The sequence below is a fragment of the Canis aureus genome, chromosome 38 (assembly GCF_053574225.1).
Source record: "Canis aureus isolate CA01 chromosome 38, VMU_Caureus_v.1.0, whole genome shotgun sequence".
Taxonomy (NCBI): domain Eukaryota; kingdom Metazoa; phylum Chordata; class Mammalia; order Carnivora; family Canidae; genus Canis; species Canis aureus.
In genome coordinates, this window is record NC_135648.1 from 5,519,525 (window position 1) to 5,536,896 (window position 17,372).

At 45.7% G+C, this 17,372-nt stretch overlaps 1 protein-coding gene across 8 annotated transcripts in view; it reads left to right on the top strand.

Annotated features, from left to right (window-relative positions):
* Window positions 1-17,372, top strand: part of PBX1 (PBX homeobox 1) — a 325,636-nt gene that overhangs the window by 255,401 nt on the left and 52,863 nt on the right. For 6 of the 8 annotated variants that reach the window (XM_077886855.1, XM_077886852.1, XM_077886854.1 and 3 more), the window contains 2 exons: window positions 3,845-3,957; window positions 5,294-5,383. In XM_077886855.1, the coding sequence (XP_077742981.1) occupies window positions 3,845-3,957; window positions 5,294-5,383 (203 nt within the window). The remainder of the gene's footprint in view (window positions 1-3,844; window positions 3,958-5,293; window positions 5,384-17,372) is intronic. The other 2 variants (XM_077886860.1, XM_077886859.1) reach the window with 1 other exon arrangement.

The following is a 17,372-nucleotide window of genomic DNA, read 5'->3' on the forward strand; positions in this document are numbered from 1 at the left end:
TCTTAGAATTTTTTTCTTTTTAAACCAGGTGAAAGAATTTATCCCTTTGATGTTTTCTGCTGTGTTCTTTCTCCCCTTAATTTCTAAGTAGAAAATGAAAACACAGCCTGCCGGAATTGGAACTCTAGAACTTTGCCATGTGCACCTTCTCAAAGGGCTTTCCTGTTGAACCAGATGGCCTTTGTCTCTTGTGCTTTGTCCTGAGTAGAAAGTAACAATGATTTTTGGAGTTTGGAGTTTGGAACAATGATTTTTGGAGTTTTGGAGTTTGAGCGTCCAATCTGACCTACTGCCACCTAATGTCTCTGGAGCCTTGATTTCAAAACTGCAAAATTGGGGCCACACTTGTCATATATCTGCTTCATTAAAAGTGCTATGAGGAATAACGAGTCAATGCTTTTAAACACTTCGAGTTCCTCAGTAAGAAAAAGTAAATCCCCTCTTATTGTCCATCACTAGTTCTCCACAGTGTGAACTTGTACCTCAGGGGACATCGGGGCTGTTTGCAGACCTATGGTTGTCAGAGTTTCAGGAGGCAGGTGCCACTGGCATCGGTGCATGGAGGCCAGGGATGTAGCTGACCATCCTACAGTACAGAAAACATTCCTCCACAACAAGCAGATTTTTAGCCCAGAGCATCAGTTATGCCAATGTAGAAAGCTTGTTCTAAGTTTAGATTTTATCATTAGTACTCTAGGTTTTTTTTAAAATTATGATTAAAAATCATAATAACATCAGTTATGAATCATAATTCATAAGAATTTTTAAAATTATGATTATTCGATTTTTTTCTTGAGCACATTTAAGTCTCCTAGAGACTCTTTAAAGTAGAAATGCAGTCTTTAGGAAATGATCTTAGGAAAATGGATGTTAACACATCTCCACATCTTTATATTTGCCTGAGCCAGTGCATTAGAATCCATAGGTGATCCATTAGTTCTTGTCTGTCCAGTGGAGTGCGGATGTAGCTCTGTACCTGCCCCCGATGTCTGGATGACAGCTTAAACGAGCCACTTGCCTCCCTTCCCACTCAAGCTCAGAACCTTTTAAAGGGCGAGCACATCTTAGAGTGTGCTTCTGGTAATTGCTGATTACTTTACAGGTGCCTGCAGGTGAGGTTCTTGATGGACCTTCTCAGCAATGCAGGTGCTTCTGTATTAGTTCCTTGAGCATCCGCAGCACCTCCTGGACGGCCTGTTCACTCTTGGGCGAGGAAGTATGTCCTTCTCCGGGAGTGGTCCGTTCTGTGTTGAGTTTTTTTGTTTTGTTTTTTTTTCTGACATCCAGTGCCAGATGAAGGACATGTCTTCTCCTCCTTATTTCGAGTTTTGTGTGGGCTTCTGTCTGCTTTCTTGCGTTGGTGGCACGTGGCCTCTTCTCTCAGAGCCATCCCTGCCTCGAGATACTTATCAGAGAGTCAGAGGCCATGGTTGTGTAGTACATGGCTATACAGGGACAACAAAATGCCAGAACCGCAGAGGCAAGAGCACCCGCACTATTCCTGCAATTACTGCTCTGATTCAAATGCATTTGTACATGAAGGCCATTGATATGCGCATATTTATCTCTCTGTACATTAGGCAGCCAGACATATTTACAATTTATCTATGCACATATATTTCTTAAATCATCTGTGTCAATTGCAGTGTGTATCTTGTAAATGGCACATTCCATACCCTCATGGGTCCACGGATGCCATGTTCCTTGGCACCAGCGCAGCCCTTCTGGGGGTCTCTCCCAATTCCTCAGTCTGTGTGCTGATTTCCAGTAAACCATCAGCGAGGCATAAGGAGTGTGGGTTTATTGCATGGCATTTGATTGGGTGAGAAAGAAAGTATCTGGGCATCAAACTGAACACTCTCCGGGGAGGGGGGGGGGGCGGAATTCTGATATTACGTAAACAGTCACAATTTGGGGCCTCAGAGCTGACCGTCCTTGGTTCTGATGCCATCTAAATGTGAGCATGTGTTGCCACAACGATGATAAAATGGCTCTTATTATGGAGGTTACCTCTGATTAAAAGAAAGGCTTGAGAGGGATGTAGGTAGGACACGCAGGCCTGGGAATTATGTCTCTCAACCTGGGAATCCGTGATCTGTGCCATGCGCTGCTTCCCCTGCATGCTGGGGAGATTGGCACCACATTACTGGAAGAAATTTCCAGGGCAAGCTGCCCTGCCTAGTCAGACCTTGGGCCTCTTTTGCTCAAGACCCCCAGTCATCTACATCCTTGCAGAATAAGCTAAACAGAGAAAGGTGAGCCCAATGAGACGGGACATGTTGCAGAGCTATGGGGACGTTGTAGTTCCCTGAATGGTGCTCAGGTCGCCCTTTCCTGCCCCCCAGAGAAAGTATTCCCTTCTTCCCATGACAAGAGAGAGTGGGGGATCAGTTTATGTAGCACAGGAGCTAGCTGGTTCTTGGGTGTGGATGGACATCCCCCAAACAAAGAAAAATGGAAATGTTTCCTACCTTGAGGGTCTCCCCAAGTGGACCTAAGTGGGTCTTCTAAGTGGGTCTCCCCTTGGAAGTGTGAAGATATACTCGGAGCAGTTCAACATGCAGCAGAATGGCAGGGTTCAGAATTCATTGCTAGTTAAGTGACTCTTCTATGGCACAGAAAAAGCCTTCTCTTGAGCTCCAGGAGACAGCCCTCTAGGAGAGCGCAGGTCCCCGTCTTGGGAGATTCAGAAAGTACCAGAGCTGGGGCATCATTGCTGGGCCATCCCACACGGATGATGGCTGCCAGAATGTTAGGACAAGAGTGCAATTTGAGCAAGACAGTTGGGAATAGAGTGGAACTGACCTGGGTCCCTGAGGTCTCTCCTTTTCTAGGCTAACGTCATGTTTTAACCAAACCTTGCACGTTGAGCTTTCTTTCCTAATGCGCTGAGCTGCACGATGACTTCAGAATAATAGAAAGCTTCACCACGCCCTTGTGTTTAGGCCGAGGGTGGGCTGAGTGTACCACAGTGCCACCCGGGTGCTGCCTGGAGGCTATCTGGGAGAAGACTAATTTTCTGGGAGATGAAAGCCGAGGGTTGACTGCTCTTCCTGAGGCCCATTTTTATGATTGTCCTGAGCGTTATTATTAGGACTTCATATTTCATGCATGCTTCAGAACTCCTGGCCCATTATTCTGTTTCATGTTCCTCCATGATAGCAGGTGGCAAGGGAAGAAGTGACCATTCTCACATCTCCTGGCGGTCCTCAAGGCTCTCTCAGGCTGCTTGCCACCCAGCAAGGAACTTGACCTTCTTTTTAGAAATCGGGAATGTCAATGGACTCCCATCCCAGGCCCAGCCCTATTGTGGGCCATTGCCTTCATGCACTCCCCCCCGACCCCCCCACCAGGGCTGCTTACCATGTGAGGGCAGATGGGTTGGTGGGGGCATATTTGGAAACTAGCCGGACAGCTCATGTGCTCCATCATGGTGGCAGAAGTACCATTGGCTAGCCCAGATTCTTCAGCTTGTGGTCCCCTGGCAACCCCTAGAATTTTATGGGCATGAAAGAGGTCCTGGAGACCATTTCCAATTCAAATAGACTAAGTTGAGAAGAACAAATGAGAAGAAATACTCCCTTTTTCAGCTTGAAGTTGTTAAGGGGACACAGTCCTATTGGCAACTTGCAGTGACATGTGGCTTCACATAACATGAACGATATGCACCCTTTATTGCTTGCTCTGTTCTTCATGCTACTAACCAGACTCTGTTGATGTTATTTTTATTTTGGTATTTATTTGGGGGGTTGCTTTGCATGTCATTTCTTCCTCTTGGCTGTTAGTTGCAGGGGTTGAGCCTTTTCCTTTCTGTGATTCAGGTGCCTCACTCTTTCCTTTCCAGGTTCTTCCAGTTCTTTTAACATGTCAAACTCTGGAGATTTGTTCATGGGCGTGCAGTCACTCAATGGGGACTCTTACCAAGGGGCCCAGGTTGGAGCCAACGTGCAGTCACAGGTAGGGACCCAGCCAATGTGCCACCAGGTGAATGCATTGGAGCCCAAGAGCCCTTGGTAGTCTTGGCACTTGCCAGTATTGTCCAGAGAGAGAGGAAGAGAGAGCGAGGGAGAGGGTGAGAGACAGAGAGAGACAGAGAGAGGGAGAGAGAAATGAGAGAGAGAGAGAGAGAGAGAGAGAGAGAAACGTAGAAACAAAATCTTGCCAACCACCAAACCAAACCAAAACAAAGACAACCGTGGTCGTGGGGAATCTCGTCCACACTTTGTGAATGCATTTGGCTCTGGCTTGTCAGCCACACTGGGAAGGCAGGAGAGCAAGCACGGGGTGAGGGGACCAAGGCCCATCAGGCACGTGGAACCAGCATATTCTTTCTTGGCTGAAGGGAAAGGGAGGAGGAGTTCAGTCCGTTGTGTCACGTTGCAGGCCTCCCTCTTGTTTGTGGGTCTCCCTCACTCAATATTTGCCAAATAAGGAGGTGACTGGTGACTAGGCAAATGCCTTCGTGTCTCCTGTTTTTGTTTCAAGCTTTAAAAACACCCACCCAGCCGGGTTGACCAAGCTCATCTTCTCAATCATCCTCGAGGTCAGGGGACTTGGGTTTCTGGTCGTGAGTCAGAGCCCACGTTGGGAAGCGAACACCAGGTCGTGTGGCGTAAACCCTCGGTGTCCATTAGCGAACGGCCTGCCTTCACTGCACCTCGGGAGGCCGCCCTCCTGCCTCGGCACAGAGCCTGCCGTGAGAGGGTGGAGTGGACTGCTGGGGGCAGGATGGCTAGGGGAGCCTCTCAGCCACGGTAGCCCGCTCTCCCACCCTGCATGTGGCACAGGAGGCGACCGGCTGGCCAGCGATTCCAGAAACACTGCCTAGGGGCGAGTGTGGGAGCCGTGGTCAGGCCAGCGGAGCGGAGGTGTTAGGCCGCACCGCTCTCGGTGAGGTGGCTGCCGAGCCCCCTCTGGGCAGAGCAGGGCAGCAGCGAAGGAGAAGCTATGTCGGGGGGCCTGTACGCCAGGGGCACCTCCTTCACCCTGCCCTCTCTCACCGCCCCCGCCACCCCGCCCCGCCGTCTCCTGCAGCGCTGGGAGTTAGGTTCAGTGGCGGGAATCCCAGGTTTCTTTGACCATTTTACCGTCTTGCTGACTGAACTCAGAAAGGAAAACGGATTTGGCAGGTAGAGAGAGGCCGGCCTCCTCCGAGCGGAGCCCTCCCAGGAAGGATGCCTCCGCGAGGACGGTGGACGTTTGGCCGCCCGCACTGTAGGCCGCGTTGTGATGCTCTGCCTCCCTTTTCCTGCATCCCCCTGACTAATTTCCTCTCTGTTGTTCATCTGTTTAGGTGGATACCCTTCGCCATGTTATCAGCCAGACAGGAGGATACAGTGACGGACTCGCAGCCAGTCAGATGTACAGTCCGCAGGGCATCAGTGTAAGAAAACAAGGCTCCCCCACCCTTTGTGTTTATTCTATCCTAACCAATTATTTCAAAGCCATAGGGCTCGGAATGCCACTTAGTAGGACCTATCTTAGCTTTACGGTCCCCTAGTTTCTCGTCTCTGTATCGGCCACGCCATCGGCAGCGTCCTCCCCACACGAAATGTGGCGACCGGGCAGGCTTCATGCAGGCAGCTGGCGTCTAGGGCTGTCACACGCAATCAGTGTCCGCATGGCACCTGCGGCCACTCGCCTTCAGCTGAGAGGAGCCGCTAAACAGGTGACACCTAGCACAACAGTCGTAGGAAATGTCACCACGAGCCGGGGCCCCGGGGACCCGGGCGGGAAAACCGGTAGCCAGAACCCCTCGCATGCAGGTCTGTGGTCTGCAAAAGAACCTTTGTCCAGTCTGTCTAAGGACGAAAACAAGAAGGAAATGAAACACAGAGGCTGGGGATGTGGGGAGGGCTGGGGAGGGGTGCGGGACCATCTTCTCCTGGTTCTTGGGCGCGCTGGCGGCTTCTGACTAGCATGAAAATTCATAGCGACAAGCTGTGTCGCACAGAGTGAAATCAATCAGACAGACACAAGGAGAACCGAATGTGGATTTGGGACAGCAATCCAACTTGATTTCTCAGATCAATCGTCCGCTATCTCAGCAGCGGTGACAGCATGCTAGGACGAGAGGCAGCCTGGAAAAGGAGGCTGTTGTGTAGATCAGGGGTCATTTCCTGGGCTTTTAGAGGTTGCGGGGGGCTCCCGTAGAACCACGGGCTAAGAACTCGAGAAGAAAACTATGGCCGATTGATGGTAATGATTTTTGTTGTCGTTTGTTTCTGTTGTGATGATTCAAATGAATTGGGGATGGACGGAAGGAAAGGTAGGCACGATCCACTAGCGTCATCCGAGTCTCTACTAACTGAGGTGCCGGGTCTGCAGTGCGGGAGGTGCTGGTCCCCTGGACCCTGCATTGGTCAAATCAGACATGGCTAAGGCGAGACTGGAAGGAATCAACCCAATACCGACCAGTTGGTTGGTTCATCACAAGGAGTGACTGAAAGAATGAGCAGTTCTTAGCCCACGAAAGAGAAAATGTGAGTGGTCTAGAGTAGTTTTGAAAGAGGGGTATTTGTGAAAGAGATTGGCTTCATCACGAGTGATCTAAACAGGGCAAGGGTAGCGGTACTGAGTAGAAGATTCAGAGAAACACGCCTCACTTCGAGCTTGAGTGGGCCTTTCTCCTGGTCAGACTTGTCCGGAGAAGGGACTGGCTGCCTCCGGAAGTCCAGAACTCCCCACCATCAGAGCGTTCAAACAGGGTGCAGCTGGCTACTCAGTCAGGATGTCGGGGGTCGGAGAAGAGAGTCAAGTACCAGGTCGTAAGTGTCTTGGTGACTTTTTAAGGCCCCTGCCAACTAGGAAACCTTTATTTTCTACCTTCTTTAGGCAGACTCTCCTCTGGATTTGTATGATATTCCTTAAGCCTCTCTCTGGCAGGAGATGGAGGAGGTCAAAGCCAACCCCGTTGAATGTAACCCTGGGCAGTCATGTCACTTTTCCAGCAAGGATTTCCAGAGCAGAGGCAGTCTTCTCTCCTGTGGTTATCCTAATTATTATTACCATGTTAATGGCTGATGCGCTGAAAGCCTGCTTAGAAAAACACAAGGTACTGTGGCAGAGGAGTTATCCTCCCCAAAACAGACTCCAGACATGAAGTTGGTCTGTGCTCAGCTGTGTGTGTGTTGGGGGACGGGGTTCAAGCACATACACGTTTACGCGTTCTCTGAGCCTATTTGAGATGTCTTCTATCTCCAAAGATTTTTTTTTTCCAGAAAAAGCTTTGCTCTGTATACGTGGAAGAGAAGAAAAGGAGGAAAGTACCAGAGCATGGGGATGAACATATGAGCTACAGAAAGTCTGTGTGAGTGGGCAGGAAATGGGCTCACAGTTCTGCTGTGTGACATCCTTCTTCCTAATCGGGTAGTGCAGGAGAGGGTGGCACCAGACTCTGGGGGGTCGACACTGACCCCTCTGACGCTATCTGGTGGGCTGGGAATCATTTCTGAAAGAGTGTAACCAAACATGTGCAGACAATTATGTCTGATTACATAAGCTTACCACAGAAACTGGGCTTGAAAATGCCACTCGAAAGAGTCGCTCGTGGTGCATTAATTTTTTTTTTCCCTGCGAACTGTGTTTATTTTATTTCTGAGTCTTTAACAAGCAGGGTAAATGATTCAAAGGCTGATCGTGATAAGATACATTCCTTGGGGTACCCATTTTAAATTTTTAAAATGTGCCACCTGCAGGAGACGAAGCTTGTTAGGGCAAGCCGTGTTTTTAGACAGCGGTGTTCGACGCGGACGCGTGTGAATGTGCGGAGTGGGGCTCTGGCTGCCAGGAGAGGAAGGAGAGAGGGAAGGAGGGAGACAAGAAGAGACAAGGGCAGGAATGAAAGGCTCGAGCCAAGAAATAAAAATAAACAATTCCTAAACCCAAGGCAGCAATGGAATTCCCAGCTGGACTCTGGATTGTGTTTCATTTGGTGGAGGACATTTTCTGGGCAGCCTTTATCTGCTCCCCTGGCTGGGTTTCTTAGCACCCATATCTTATCCAACCAGTGTCTATTTTAAATCCCCTAAAGTTCAGACCACTTGCCTCTTTCACTGAGCCCATGTGGTGATGGTGTGGACGGTCGGGAAGAGCTGGGAGACTGGTCCTGGTCACTCTCATGTGTCCGTAGGCAGGCCTTGTACCTCTCTTCCATAAAACGGGACCAGTAATTCCCACCCTTAATACCTCCAGCGCTGCTTTAGGGAAAATGAGAAAATAAGTAGGAAAGGGCTTGGCAAAGCAGAAATGTTTCCACATGAATGCAGTGTGAAATGTTATAAGCGATAACTTTCTAATTTGACCTTTTTTTCTCTTGTGTGAGCGGTTTTCACAGTAGGTAGTTGCTAGTGAGGATTGGTTAGGACACGGTTGTCACTTTTTTCCCTTCTGATGGAAAGATAGGCTTTCGACAAGGATGTAGAGTTGTGCAAGTCTTAAACACCCCTTTCCTGAGCGGCGGCGAGCATTAAATTATACATCCCTAAGTCCTTTGTGCTCTCAGGTGACAACGGGCAGTACTTACCAGGTTAGAGTAGCTCTGAGTAATGGAGGGAGATTATTTCACTTCCCTGTCAATCAGACGGACTTCGGTCACTCAGCTATCGCATTCGTTCTCCTCGGTCCTTTCTCACTGCCACTGTCCTGGCTCTAGAGTATTTCATCGGCTTGGCCATTGTGCTCATTTCCTCATCACTGTTACTGACTTCAGCATCTCCTTTCTCCTGCACACACTCTCTGAATTTGGCCGTGCTTTTCCCAGAAATCAGCAGCGCCTGTCTGTTGCCCACCTAAGTAAGCTCAAACCCCGAGTCTGACACTCAGGCGTCTCCCACACTCTGGTCCCGATCCACCTGCCCTTCCACCTCACCCTCCTGACACCCAGGTAAAATCTGGATGCTGGGCAGCACAGTCAGTTCATCCTTACCTGGTAGTGCACGTCCCCCCTTGCATTTGCACGTGGCTACCATCTGTCCTTCGTTCCCGTGCCACCTTCCCCATGCTTCCCTCATCTCAAAATCATACAGCCAGCTCCTCCTTGCTTCCCCAGGTTATCCTCCTAGGCCCTTCTTCCCTGCTTCTCTCTGCTTTATCACACATACGCTTCCCTTGCATTATAGATATGTGAACAGACTTAATTGGTCTTCATGTCTTCCACTCTTGTATATTTCCTAAATATTTCCTAAATGCCTGTATTAGTTGCTCAGAACATGTTGACTGATGAATAAATCTAGGAGAAGACAAGTCACCACTGAATTTAGAAAGGGTGTTTATTTAGTAACCAATAGCCGCATTTATGTAACGGCAAAGTATCTGGAAATGATTTTTATTTTTCTTAAAGATTTATTTATTTATTCATGAGAGACACAGAATGAGAGAGAGAGGCAGAGACACAGGCAGAGGGAAAAGCCGTTTCCTCATAGGGAGCCCGATGTGGAACTCAATCCCGGATCAGGGAATCACAACCTGAACAGAAGGCAGGCGCCCAACCGCAGAGCCACCCAGGCATCCCTGATTTTTATTTTAAATGCTTTACTAGCCCACAGATATACTGTGTTTCCAGTTCAAAAAGTTTCTTAAGTCTTTCTTTTTACATATTTTTAAAATATTTTATTTATTTATTTATTTATTTATTTATTTATTTATGAGAGAGAAAGGGAGAGAGCATGAGGGGAGAGGTAGAGAAGGAGGGAGAGAGAATCCCAAGCAGACTCCCCACCGAGCAAGGAGCCCAACATGGGGCTCGATCCCATGACCCGGAGATCATGACCTGAGCCGAAACCAAGAGTCAGATGCTCAACTGACCCCATCCAGGGGCCCCAGGTCTTCCTTTCTATAAAATTGAGGGGTACCATCCATGTAGGAACATAACATTGTCTCCACCAGATACGGGACTGAAATCCCCCAGCATAGATTTGTGGGAGATTGAGGCAACTAGCAACTAATCAGGAAACTTAAGTCCTTCCTGTGCCTTTTCTTTTGATAAGTCAAGTCATCTCTGTATTTTTGCTTCATCTGTAAAATTACTAGAGAAGCAAGCTCTAAGTTCCCTCTCAGCTGGATAGTTCTAGAGTAGAGATCTAGAGTTCTACAAGTAAGATCTTTGGTCCTCACTGTCAGCCCCAGGGATGCCAGATTCAATGGTAGACTGCGCTCCCTGGAGAACTCTATGGGGAGACTTAGTCTCTGGCATTCCTTCTAGTCTAACCCATTGCTTCCCCTTCCAATTGTATCCTGAGGTCCTAAATGGGAAGGAGGAAGAGCTGTCATTACACAAATATTTCCCTTTGAATCCTTGGAGATATGTGGTAGCAGAAAACATTATTCTTCAGGAGCAAAACACTTTATTTTTAATTATTTTCAAGTGTGAGTTAAGGGATTGAGTCCACTCCAGCCAACCTTAAGCATAAATAGAAACCCCTGCAAGATGTTTCTTATTCAAGAGTTGTAGTGAGGATGGAAATAAAGTGTTAGTGTTCTCTCCAAAAAGGCAAAGTGCCATTAACGTCAGTTTATGACAGAAGCATCTCATCAGTTTTGCTTAGTGATAATTATAGGAGTGGAAAAATAGAGTTGGAACTTTTATCTTTGTAAACCATAGCATACATATTTTTGTTTTGGTTTGCTTTTCTATCATATTAAGCAAAGAGAAGAAAAGGACATTTATTGGGAAAAAAATATAAATCATTAAGGCAAAAATAGCATCCTATTGACGTGAACACAGTGCAGATGCTTGGATATCAGAAGGGTTACTTGGTAATACTTGGCCACGTGCCATCATCTTAATTTTTCCTTAACTACTTCTGAGAGACCTCCTTCCACTTAAAATATATATTAATAAGATGTTGCCACATGTGGAATTGGAAGGCTGGGAAGCGAGAGTGATAATTAAAATTCATATGCAAATCTTTAAAAACTCATCTTAATTATATGAAGTTTTAATTCTTCTATTTTGCCGAGTGGAATTTGAGATTTTAAGGTATTAAAATATACCCAGGCTCCCCTGTTAGCTGCTTTCGAGTGCCTCCCAGTGCTGTGGCTGGGGACTTGTGAAGAGCCACAGGGTGAAGGGATGAAGCGAGTGATGAGAATCGACAGGTCTGAACATGGTGAACCAACCTCTGGAGGGTTTGAAGGTAGCAGGAATGGCATAGATGGACTCCTGCCTTCCAGAAGCTTCCAGCCCAGCTTAACTTTATGGCAGAGTCAAAAGGAAACAGAGGAAAAAAAAAAAAAAAAAAAAGGAAACAGAGGAAGCCCCTTTAGCTTCTTATTTGATGAAGCTTTTAAACCTTAATACCATATCAGCTCAGCATTTGAGAACAGAAAAGCATCTCATTCATTTGAGCCCATAATAGTTGGAGAAGCAAAAAAAAAAAATCTCAATATTATAATTTCATATGTAATCCATTGTTCTTCTCCCAGCGGCCAGGTGAAAGCCCTTCAAGGTACAGAAAACAAATAAGACCAAATCATCCAATGGCATCTTGATACACGCATGCATTCATGTGTTCATGTGTTCATCCATTCACCTGTCCATCCCTCCATTCAGTAATAAGTCATCCATAGTACTTTTGACCTTGGGAAAGGAGGCGACATCCTGTTATGTCCAGGTCAGGTTAGGGAAAGCCCGTACCGGAGATAATGTAAAATCCTGATGCCAGTCAGCACCTGTCTTAGCTTCCAATCTCATTCAGCACTTTGGGATTAGGTTTCCTGTCCTTGGAAGACTCAAACAAAGGAACCAATGAACTCAAGTTTAGGAGGGAAACTGGAAGTGACTTACACAGCAGAAGAGAGGACTTCAAGACCAACCAGAGGTAGTTTGAGAAATCTCCTCTCCCCCACAAGAAGCCCTACTGGGACCTGGCAAGAGAACATATCCTTTTGGGGAGACTCCTTATCCCTGTGTAGAAGCAATCGCAAAGGATTTTGTTGATCCCAAACCTAGTGATACGATTACTCCGGACGCAATCACATTCACAATGTGCACGTACACATGGATACCCATTCCGTTCCTGCCACTTTTTGCCTATGTGACCGTGGACAAATCACTTCTCCTTAATAGGACTCAGTTTCCTGAACTCTGGGCATGACAACAGAGCTAGATGTCTATGGCCTCGTCCAGTGTCCTATTCTGCTTATAAAACACGATGTTTTCCCATTTTTAGGAAAATACAGCGGGAAGGGAAATAGTTCAAAGCTATAAACTAAAGAGAAATTTGTCTTTTTGAAAAGAGCCCCACCTATGAGATGACAACGTGTGCCATGCCGTTCCCACTAGAATTGGTATTTTATAGCAGCCTGCCCAGGTGGGCCGAGATCTGGCCCTACAGCCGTGCTGTCCTCGGGCTAGGATCCGGCCAGTTTTCCAGACTCCAGTAGGTCCCGCCTTCTGCTCTATAAAGAAAAATTTCAGGGATCCCTGGGTGGCGCAGCGGTTTAGTGCCTGCCTTTGGCTCAGGGCATGATCCTGGAGACCCTGGATCGAATCCCACATCGGGCTCCTGGTGCATGGAGCCTGCTTCTCCCTCTGCCTGTGTCTCTGCCTCTCTCTCTCTCTCTCTCTCTCTCTATGTGTGTGTGAGTATCATAAATAAATAAAAATTTAAAAAAAGAAAAAAAAAAAAAGAAAAATTTCACAACCTCAAAAGGGCAGTTTGTTTTTGTAGTGGCTCCTGAAAGTGGCCCAGCCCTTCTAGACCTCAGTAAATATTAAACTAATTAAATCGGCTGAATTTAATTGTGGGAAACGTTGGCATCGATTTCTGCTGATGGCTTCTTGCCTTCTGGGAAGGAGTTCCATGCTCTTAGCTTGTTTTCAGATAAAATGTTAGACCTCTGTCTCAGAAATCCAATTGTTCTTTTAAAATTTGGTACTTAAAAAAAAAAAAAATAACCTCTACTTACCTCTGCCTGTGTTTGAGTTTGAGGAAATTCTTTTCCATAACTCTAAACACTAAGTGTTTATATGCTCCAGTTTGATGGAGAAATAAGGCAAAAGGCAGGACCGATTTGAGTCTGGAACAACTGACCAGATGAGTAAATAAATGAGTAAATGCTTTATTAAACAAACGTTTATAGAGAACCTTCCAATATCCATCATGGGCCATACAAATGTCAATAAGACATGGTGCTGGGAATTATCTCATTCCACCCCTGCATCTCTGAAACAGAAGGTCTATACCACCCAATGTAGCCAATATAATAATATTCTAAAGGATTTTGGGAATGGCCATTGTGAGAGGAATTTATGTATATAATCATATTCCTAGCAACCAAAAATGTGAGTGGCTTGTAAACATGGATTGACATTTGCCATTCTTTTACAGAATTTGCAAGTGACAGTGCCAAAAACTAGTCTTTCCTTTTAGAAGCATGCTATCCGAAAAGAACTTTTCATACTGATGGAAATGTTCTGTTTCAGTGCCGTCCAGTAAGTTAACCATTAGCCACACGTGGCTGTTGAGCACTTGCAGTGTGACTAGTGTGACTGAAAAAACAAATTTTTAATTGTATCTAATTGACTTAATTGAAATTTAAATAGCCACACATGGCGAGTGGCTGCCACTTGCCCAGCACAGTTCTAGATGCCCTGCCAGTCACGTAGTGGCCACCAAAGGTGGGACGATCGTGTTGGCAGCTGTGACCAGGCTGTGCAAACAGAGCAGACTTCCTGACACAGACCGCAGAAAGACATGCTTTCTGCCTAAATCAGCCTTTCCTAATGTAAATAGAACTCTTTATTAAAGATTCACCACGCACAAGAAGTTAACTGAGATTAGCATATTCCTATGCTTTAAACCATGAAATAATGCAGAGGAAGGTTTAAAACATAAATATATAGGGATCCCTGGGTGGCGCAGCGGTTTGGCGCCTGCCTTTGGCCCAGGGCGCGATCCTGGAGACCCGGGATCGGATCCCACGTCGGGCTCCCGGTGCATGGAGCCCGCTTCTCCCTCTGCCTGTGTCTCTGCCTCTCTCTCTCTCTCTCTGTGACTATCATGAATAAATAAATAAAATCTTTAAAAAAAAAAAAAAAAAAAAAAAAAAAACATAAATATATAAATGCTACATTTATTGTGGTTCTATTTGCAGGAATTGTCATCTGTCAGCCATTCATTCATCTAACCTAATAGTTTTCAAGCCTAATCAGGACATGTCTTTGAACTCATCTTGAACCCTCTCTTTACACCTAAAAACTCTTTGGAGCTCAGAGGAGGTCCCATCTCTGTTTCAGATTTCCCAGGTACCCAGAGTCTTTGCTGGCAGCCACTGCTTGGCTGGCCCTTCCCCACCCTGGCCTGCTGGCCTATTCAAAACGTGGCCCGCAGATGAGCATCATCGGCATCTCCTGGGAGCTTGTGAGCCCCATCGAGACTGTTAAATCAGATTCTGTGCTTTAACCACATCCCCTGGTGATTTCTGAGCACATTCCGTTTGAGAAGCTCTGCTCTAGCAAGAAGCACATCTGAATGCTGCTTAGGACTTACCCAAGAGAAGGAATTATGTTGTTTTCTCTTGCTGGAAGGATACCACCTTTAAAATGTTTTTTGATGTTTTATTTTAAAGTTTTTCAAGCATGCAGAAGAGTTGGAAGATTTTCGCAGTGAAACCACTGTGCCTACCACCTATATGTTGTCATCCATATTTCACTCTGCCGGCTTCATCGTATATCTATGTCCATATCTGCGTCCTTCTGTCCATCACCAACCCAGCTTCCTTTTCTGATGCATTTCAGAGTAAGTTGTAAAAGTAAATCAACAGCAGGACAGGTTCACCTAAATAAACATTACTCTGGTATCATTAACTGGAGTTCAGTATTCGTTTACAGTTTTCTTTCTCTTCCGAAGTAAAATTTTGCACAATTAAGCGTAGATGATGAAGGGCACGTTCTCTTGAGTTTTGATAAAGGTAATGCACTTGTGAAAAGTTTACTATCCTTTACCTTCTTGTATCTACCCCTTTCTCATAGTTTACAAAAACAAAAATGAAGTAAAAGGAAGGACAGAGTTGTCCTGAGTAATCTGTCCTTTCAAAGGCAGTCAGATGTCCTCCTTGCCTCCCACTCCCCGCCGCCACTCACCCCCTCGCTCGATCTGAGAGCCAGACTCTGCTAACAAGTCTATTGCATATCGAATTAGATGCTTTATTGTACACTTGCCTTTGGTTCTGACTTGATATAACTGCTTTTAAAGGGACTTGTGTTCCCTTTGGCATAATAAAAACTTTTGAAATACATAAAAATAAACACTGATGATATTGGAAAATTAGAGTGGATTTCCTCACTTAGAAGATACTATATCTCCCCTCTTTCTATTTTTTTAAGATTTTATTTATTTATTCATCAGAGACAAAGACAGAGAGAGAGAGAGAGAGAGAGGCAGAGACACAGGCAGAGGGAGAAGCAGGCTCCATGCAGGAGCCCGATGTGGGACTTGACCCCAGGACTGCAGGATCACACCCTGAGCCGAAGGCAGATGCTTAACCGCTGAGCCACCCAGGCATCCCTCCCCTCTTTCATCTTGTCTTCCTCACCCTTTTCTTCTCTAGTTCCCTTTAGCTGAAAGTCCAGTTCAGAAGCTTCTCCCCCAAATTATACAAACCTCTTATTTTTCAAAGCCACACAACCTGTCCAAAATGGTACTTTGTTCCTCCTTAGAGAAGTAATCTGTCAAGGGAGTGTGCAAGCAATCCCGAGACTAAGGGGATGATCAAAGAGGGTGAGGTTTTGAGGGGAGGAGTGCCAGGCCCCTCTCCCACCAGATCTGGGCATCATAGAGGGACGTGGTGTCGCTACTGAACACTCTGTGCCCTTTTCAAGGGACAGGAGAGCAAAGGCACAGCCCAACTCCATCCGTAAAGTTCTGAGACGAACCTGAGCTCAGTATCCCAGTATCCACATTAAGAACAGTAACTCGTAACATTTAGTGTGTGTCCTAATATAGTCCAGTGTTTTTCTTAACACGCTCTTCTCCATTTTGTGGATGAGAAAACAGAGACTCAAATATTAAGTAGTTTCCTCAGGATCAAATAGCCAGAAAGGGAGAGAGCCAGGATGTGGACCCCACCAAGCCTGACTCCAAAGCCTCCATTCTTTCCCTTTGTTCAGAGGGAGCCTTGGGCTCTAGTTCTTATGTTAAGTAAAGGGAATTGGTTAAGAACCCTTACACTAAGAGAATCTGTTGTGTTTCCTGATGATAAATCTCTTAGAGCATGGCTGATAAGAGAAAAGAACTGTGGGTATTCACTTAGACTATTATGTTATGTGTCCTTTTGGGTGGCCTATAGAATGCTTAAGACCAATGGGTTTTCTTCTTAAAATTAAATCTAAAAGGTATATAGAAAGCCCTTCCCTGGAGATAGCCTACATTACATCGCTATTGTGTCTCATTTGGTTAACCAACCTAGCCAAGAACCCAGGGATCATATGAGAGAGAGCAGTGTCTCCTCATGGAGAAATTTGGGGGTTCATTAAAATACATGGCAAGACTAAGGAATCTAAGTATGAAATCAAGAGAAATCTTTTTTTTTTTTTTAATTTGGGGACAGTAAAATGGAGGAAGAGAAAATTTTGCCTGTTAATAGCTTATCTATGGTAAGTTAATGGTTTTGGGGGAAGGTCAGCATTGAAGAAACAAGGGTATCTACCACAGAAGTAACTGTTTGTCTAGGACCAACAATCAGGGTAAGAAGGGACCACCTCACTTTGCTGGCCAGGACTTCTACCAAGACAGTCCCTCCTCTTTGTTGAACACTGAACAGCATTTTTAATCCATTACAAGACTAAATATATTGGGGCACCAGGATGACCCAGTCGGTTAAACTGCCACCTCTTGGTTTCGACTCAGGTCGTGATCTCACCATCATGGGATCAAGCCCATGTCAGGCTCTGTACTCAATGCAGAGTCTACTTCAGATTCTTTCCCTCTCTCTTCAACTTGTGAGCTCTCCCTCTTTCTGTCTCTCTCTCTCTCTCTCTCAAATATGTAAATAAAATCTTTAAAAAATAAAAGACTAAATTAACAAAATGCAAGGATAATATGATATGGATAAAATTTTAACAATTTAGAAGAAGAGTGACACGTGTTAAATTTAAAAGAGCTAGGAAATATGTCAACTGTACTTCCATAATAAACATTTAGATAAAGAGAGCAGGGAAAGAAGAGAAATGGGAAAGAAGAGAAATGGAATCAGGAAGAAAGAGTATACTAATGAATCACAAGGGAATGATGGGAGAATAAGAATGACAGGAGGATGAGGAAATGTAAAGCAGCAAAGTGAAGGTTAAAAGCAATTAGGACAGACAATTACTAAAGAGAACACTAAAAGCATAAAATAAGCTAGGATGAGTGGTTAAAATAAATAACATC